General features: G+C 41.7%; 1 protein-coding gene across 1 annotated transcript in view; it reads right to left on the minus strand.

The window, feature by feature from the left end:
• Nucleotides 1-966: 966 nt before the first annotated feature.
• FUCA1 (fucosidase, alpha-L- 1, tissue) overlaps nt 967-7,348 on the minus strand; it is a 36,514-nt gene continuing 30,132 nt past the window's right edge. The window contains exons 7-8 of the mRNA XM_011945583.1: nt 1,965-2,064; nt 967-1,746 (exon numbers count right to left, since the gene is read on the minus strand). Coding sequence (XP_011800973.1) covers nt 1,606-1,746; nt 1,965-2,064 — 241 coding nt within the window. The 3' untranslated portion in view covers nt 967-1,605. The remainder of the gene's footprint in view (nt 1,747-1,964; nt 2,065-7,348) is intronic.

Below are 7,348 nucleotides of genomic sequence, written 5' to 3' on the forward strand. Positions count from 1 at the left end.
TAGTTTTTTGTATTTTTTAGTAGAGACGGGGTTTCACTGTGTTAGCCAGGATGGTCTCGATCTCCTGACCTTGTGATGCGCCCGTCTCGGCCTCCCAAAGTGCTGGGATTACAGGCTTGAGCCACCGCGACCGGCCCATATTTGGAATTCTTTATATCTCATGGCACAATCCATAAATTTATGAATCAGTAACACAATGAGTTATTTAGTGTATTTTAAAATTTACAGTTTTTTTCTTCTCCAAGTTTTTGTTATTGTTCTTTAATTATATTGTAGACACATTAAATAGCTTATATGATGCTGCTTCTTTGGTATACGAGATTTGCAAATGTTCCATATGTGCTTGAGAAAAACATGTATTATTTAAATGTTGGGTAAAGATTTCTAAATATATCTACTTGGCTGGGTGTGGTGGCTCACACATGTAATCCTAGCACTCTGGGAGGCTGTTAGGTAGGTGGACCACTTGAGCCCAGGAGTTCGAGACCAGCCTGGGCAACATGGTAAAACCCCGGCTCTATAAAAAAAAAAAAAAAAAAAAGAATTAGCTGGGCATGGTGGCATGTGCCTATAGTCTCAGCTACTTGGGAGGCTGAGGAGGGAGGATCACTTGAACCTGGGAGGTGGAGGTTGCAGTGAGCCAAGTTCACACCACTGTACTCCAGCCTGAGCAACAGAGCAAGACTCTGCCTCAAAACAAAACAAAACAAAACAAGATTTCTAAACATATCTATTAAGGAAAAGTGAAATAGAAAACTTGATTAGATCTATAACAAAGAGGCTGAACTGGTAGTCAACTCAGAAGAATGGTATTACAAGTGAGAAGCAGAGAAAACACAGAATTACATTTTTTTGTTCGGCGTTAAGCAGATTTTGCAAGATTAAAAAAAAACACACACAAATCAGAAACTGATCATAAAGCTATAGCAGTCTAAGTTGAAACTAGGAAAAGAAAGCTGTCCCATGTTTTTTTGGTACAAATGATGTGATGCACACATTTTTTTTATTTGATCATATTTAAAAAGACAGAGCAGAATCACATTCATTTTCTTAATAGTATCACTGTAAACATAGCGAATTTTGTTTAGTGCTCTTAGATTGCTCTGGGAATTTCTGAAGAGTTGACCATAGCAGCTTGGTAAGCCTTTTCCTTTCCCCCAAGGCTCTCCTGCCCTTTGCATAGTGTTGGTGACAACTGATGCTAACTAAATAGCATGTGGCTGAGCTTGCCAAATCCTTTCCACCTCCTCCCATAGGCAACAGGGTGACTTGGCTGAGAGGCATTGAGTAAGCAAGTAGGTTATCGGAGAACAGAGGGAAGATTCCACTGTAGATAATTTCACATATTAGAATTGATGAACTCAGAGTTCAACTGCTCAATCCCTTCTTCTGCTGACCTGATACAGATATAATCGCAATGGATCTCAGATCTTTGGTCCATTAAGACATCAGGGTAATGTACTCAGTTCCTTTGATTAAAATGTGTTAGAGAAGCCATCTCTGGGTGGAGAAGAGAAGTTCGTTGATTATAGTGATGGTATTATAAGAGGAAAAGTGAAGCAGCAAAACAGCAGGCAGTGCCTCTTTCTTCTTGCACTCAAATGATTACTTCACTCCTGTCAGCTTTATAGTCCAAGCAAACTCTGCAGGAACAGCAGAGGGTGGCAACTGGGGCAGAGAGATGAGGAGACCTTTATCTGGATCTGTGGACCACTTCAGATCTCCTTGAATTCCCAGCATCAATATCTGCAGAAAACAAAAGAGAATGAAACCAACTGGTAATGCACTAATGAGTAGAGAATACAGGCTGACTATGGTGGGAAACGGCCATGCTGGGCCAGGGCAGGAAAGCCAGTCTAAAAGAGGTATGAATATGGAAGAAACCTGGCAGGGAAGGAAGAAAGGATGAATCTGCCAATTCCTTTACAGAAAGTTACATCTTAGGACTGACTGAGCCTCCTTACCTTCGTAGTTGAGGTAGTTACGGGAGATTCAAGGTTTAAGACTCCATTTTCTGGCCAATGCAGAAAAATGGCATAAACAGCTGATCCCTTTGAGGTATACCTGGGAAAACAGAAACAACACTGTCAAATATACCTGGCTTGTTATCCTGATACATAACTTTATGCATTCCCCCTTTTTCATGTTAATTTTTTTTTTCTTTTGAGACAAAGTGTCACTCTGTTGCCCAGGCTGGAGTGCAATGGTGTGATCTTAGTTCACTACAATCTCTGCCTCCTGGATTCAAGCAATTCTTGTGCCTCAGCCTCCCCAGTCACTGGATTACAGGTGTGCGCCACCATGCCCGGCTAACTTTTGTATTTTTAGTAGAGATGGCATTTTGCTATGTTGACCAGGCTGGTCTTAAACTCTTGGCCTCAAGTGATCCACCTGCGTTGGTCTCCCAAAGTGCTGGGATTACAGGTATGAACCATTGTGCCTGGCTCCTTATTTTTTTTTTTTTTAATTTTTTTTTTTTTTTTTTTTTTTGAGACAGAGTCTTTCTCTGTCCCCCAGGCTGGAGTGCAGTGGCATAATCTCAGCTCACTGCAACTTCCGCTCCCTGGGTTCAAGCAATTCTTCTGCCTAAGCCTCCTGAGTAGCTGGGACTACAGGCAAGCCCCACTACGGCCGGCTAATTTTTGTATTTTTAGTAGAGACGGGGTTTCACCATATTGGCCAGGTTGGTCTCGAATCCCTGACCTTGTGATTCATCCGCCTTGGTCTCCCAAAGTGCTGGGATTACAGGCATGGGCCACCGCGCCTGGCCTATCTGGGTGCAATATTTTTAGCACCCATTTATGGGAAAGTTTGCTGAACTTTTTCAGTCAGAATTGTGTAAGCTGAACCAATTAGATGTCTATGATGTTGGCTATTGTTTGGGCTGTTAATTGCCAGTTCTCTTCAGTTGGGGCACAAAGTGAATTTTTTCCTCGAAAATTGATATAGATGATCTGCTGCTGCAGGGCTCACCTTCAACATTGTCTTACCCTTTCTTAAAATAAGTTATCCATTTGTAAACTGCTGATTTATTTGAGGCATTGTTCTCATAAACTTTTCATAAAGCATCAGTGATTTCACCTTCCTCCACTGAAGCTTCATCATAAATCTGATGTTTGGCTGGGTGTGGTGGTTCACACCTGTAATTCCAGCACTTTGGGTGACCGAGGCAGGTGAATCACCTGAGATCAGGAGTTCGAGACCAGCCTTGCCAACTTAGTGAAACCCCATCTCTACTAAAAATACAAAAAATTGGCTGGGCGTGGTGGCAAGTACCTGTAATCCCAGCTACTCAAGAGGCTGAGGCAGGAGAATCTCTTCAACTTGGGAGGCGAAGGTTGTAGTGAGCCATGATTGCACCACTGCACACAAGCCTGGATGACAGAGCAAGACACCGCCTTAAAAAAAAAAAAAAAAAAAAAGTTGACGTTTGTTATTGCTTCAATTTTAGCAGAATTCATGTTGCTCTGATATCGGCACTTTTCAAACTGATGTCTTTTTTCTTTTCTTAGTACCTCAAAGTAGATCCCGTGGCAGTAAAGGGGATGGAATAGTGTGAAGTTCTTCGCAACTGTGTACACGTTTTCCCTTCTGCTCTGGTGCCTGGGAAGGCTTCTGTTCAAGTTGGCCTGTCTGTCAGGCATGGGAGTAAAATGTTGTGCTCACCCTGTAGACAAGAACAATGGATGATGATGATATAAATGTAGATAGCTGTGGGAAAAAAAAAGTAGATCCTGTTTCAGACATGATATGAGTTTATTTTGGTACAAAGGAATTTTGAAATCAATGCAGCTTTTTCATTATATACATTTTCCATGAACTTTTTGAAGATCCCTGTCTACCTAAGATAAAAAATTACGTCCACGGCTGGACGTGGTGGCTCATGCCTGTAATCCTAGCATTTTGGGAGGCTGAGACAGGCAGATTACCTGAGCTCGGGAGTTCGAGACCAGCCTGGGCAACACAGTGAAACCCCATCTCTACTAAAATACAACAACAAAAAAAATTAGCCAGGCATGGTGGCATGTGCCTATAGTCCCAGCTACTTGGGAAGCTGAGGGAGAAGAATTGCTTGAACCTGGGAGGTGGAGGCCACAGTGAGCTAAGATTGTGTCACTGCACTCCAGCCTGGGTGACAGAGCAAGACTCCATCTGTTAAAAAAAAAAAAAATTATGTCCACACAAAAACTCAAACACAGATGTTTGCAGCAGCATTATTCACAATTAATCCAAAAGTAGAAACAACCAAAATCTGTACAATAAATACATAGTATGTCCATACGATGGAATAGTAGTGAGTCATAAAAATAAAGTACCTGATATATGTTACAACATGGGTGAACCTCGAAAACATGTGCTGTGTGAAAGAAGCCTGACACAAAAGACCACACGCTGTACGATTCCATTTATATGTGGTACCCAAAACAGGCAAATTCATAGCTAGAGAAAGTAGATTAATGATTGTCTAGGGCTGGGAAATCTGTTGCATGGAAATGGGGAGTGACTGCCAAATTGTGTGAAATTTCTTTTGGGGATGACAAAAATATTCCAAAATTATTGTGGTGATGGTTGGACAATTCTGTGAACATACTAAAAACTATTGAATTGTACACTTTAAATGAATGAGTTTTATATCATATAAATTATATTTCAATAAAATTGTTTTCTAAAAGGCAAGAACATAATGAAATAAAGGGAAGGAAATTTCCTAAGACGACTGACAATGCAGTCACTTGGGCTTCAAAGGCCCACTCAATCTTTCCGCCCGCTGGAGGTTGGCCACCTGGGCCTAAGGCCCAAGAAGTCCTCACTAGTACAGAGTCTGGATCTTGGAGAAGGTCTCCTTGGCTGCATCACGTGGTAGGATTGCCTCTACCTTTAGGAACCATGGCTAGAACACTTCCAGCCCGTTAACAGATTGCATGCATCACTTTTGACAGCTTCCTAAGATAAGCGCAGTACAAAAATAGTTTGTCACACTGGGATTTTGTGACAAATGAGAGTGAGCGGCCTCCCAAGGTTGCTAGCTGAAGAGTTGAGACACACTGTGGGCCCTTATAAGGCGTTCAACCCACTCCTCATTGCAATCCATCCTGACCTTGCCTGGTCATTTCAACACTGAATGACTTTAGACATTTGAGTTGAGGTCAAATATTTTAACGCATTCAATTTATTATTTCCATTGTGGAAGACCCTCCAACATGGATTTACTGGATACAGATTTATTAGCAGCATCTGATACAGTCTGGAAGACTTAAGAATTGGGGTCAGGCATGGTAGCTCACGCCTATAATCCCAGCACTTTGGAAGGTGGAGGTGGGAGGATGGCTTGAGGCCGAGAGTTCAAGTTTAAGAACCAGGACACACCTTGGACCTCCATTTTGTAAAGGGTTCCATCCATGTCTTCACAGCAAACCATCTGCGCCTGTCACTCTCCACAGACCTATTCCACTTGCTTAGGGAAAGGAAACAACATACCTTGGACCTTGATTTGTAAGAATGTGAACCTAACTCATCTCCATCGTAACTATTCTAGAATCCAGAATCATGTCCAGCAGCACAGATTTACTCCAGATATTAGATGTGGTCTGGGTCTCAGAGATGCGAACACAGTTTGGGATTTGATTTTATAAGGAGTTGAATCTACCTGTCTCTCTTGGAACTAGACAGCAATCAAATCAAATAGCGTGGATTTACTTGAGACATTGGATGCAACATTGAAGATTTAAGGATTAGGGACACATTTGGGACTAAATTTTGAAAGGAGTTTCTCCAAGTTTTCACAGCAGCCATTCTTGAATAACACCCAACAAAGTTGATTTACTCAAGACATTGGATACTGCCAGGCACGGTGGCTCACGCTTGTAATCCCAGCACTTTGGGAGGCCGAGGTGGGTGGATCACTTGAGGACAGGAGTTCAAGACCAGCCTGGTCAACATGGCGAAACCCCGTCTTGTCTAAAAACACAAAAAAGTTAGCTAGGCGTGGTGGTGTGTGCCTGTAATCCCAGCTACTCGGGAGGCTGTGGCAGGTGAATCGCTTGAACCTGGGAGGCAGACGTTGCAGTGAGCCCAGATCATGCCATGCACTCCAGCCTGGGCAAGAGAGCGAGACTCTGTCTCAAAAAAAAAAAAAAAAAAAAAAAAAAAAAAAAAGAGCTGAGAACATTTCCAGGGCTGCAATTTTGAGATTTTACCAGGAATTTTTCGTGGATTCACTCAACAGGATTTGCTCAATACATTCCACAAAGTCAGCAAGGCTGGGTCAAGAAACCTCCAACAGGTCTGAGAGAGGCCATCGGGCACCATCTTGTTGCCCTTGCATCCCCTTCCTTTGGGAAATGGAAGTTGGAAACTTGGGGCCGTTGGAGCTGCAATGGTTGGGTGCTTCCTGCACAACTCTTGCTAATTTCATTTTAGTTACTTTATATCTTTTGTTATGATAAATGGAATATTTTCACTGTATTCTAGTTTCTGGACTGTAGAAATGCAATTGTTTCTGATCCAACAACTTGCCAAAGTATCTCATTAATTCTAATGATTCATTTGTATATTATTCAAAGTTTTCTATGTGGACAGTTTCATCACCTGAGAACATTGACAGTTTGGTTTCATCCTTGCTGCTCCTTATATCCCTTTACTTCTTTTGCATTTTAAATTTTATTTATTTATTTAGAGACGGGGTCTTGATCTGTCACCCAGGCTGGAGTCCAGTGGTGTGACTGATCTCAGCTCACTGTAGCCTCGACCTGGCAGGCTCAAGCAATCCTCCTACCTAAGCCTTCCAAATAGCTGAGACTACAGGTGTGCACCACCACGCTTGGCTACTTTTTGTACTTTTTGTAGAGGTGGGGTTTTGCTGTGTTGCCCAGGCTGGTCTGGAACTCCTGAACTCAAGAAATCCACCCACCTCTCCTTCCCAAAGTGTTAGGATTACAAGCGTGAACCACTGTACCTGGCCTTCATTTCAGCCTTCTTTTTAACATAAACATTCAACGCTGTATTTTCCTGAGGTGTTTTTATTTTTAAAGCTACATCTTATAAGGTTCAATATATAGTGTTACTATCATTCCAAGTATTTTCTAATTCCCCGAATGGTGCCTTCTTTGATCAATGAGTTTTTTTTTTTTTTTTTTTTAGAAGTGTGCATGAAGTTGCTTTAAGATTGTGAAGAACCATATCAGCAATATTATCATCAACTTGCTCTCTAACTCTGGGCAGAAAACGATCTAATTAAAATTGGCTGTGCTAATCTACTTACACTAATGTGTACTTTTCTCTTTCACAACCAGGCTTCATTTGCCTCACCAGAACTACATATTTGGAATTCTTTTTTTTTTTTTTTTTT

Source organism: Colobus angolensis, unplaced genomic scaffold (assembly GCF_000951035.1).
Source record: "Colobus angolensis palliatus isolate OR3802 unplaced genomic scaffold, Cang.pa_1.0 Scaffold240, whole genome shotgun sequence".
Lineage (NCBI taxonomy): Eukaryota > Metazoa > Chordata > Mammalia > Primates > Cercopithecidae > Colobus > Colobus angolensis.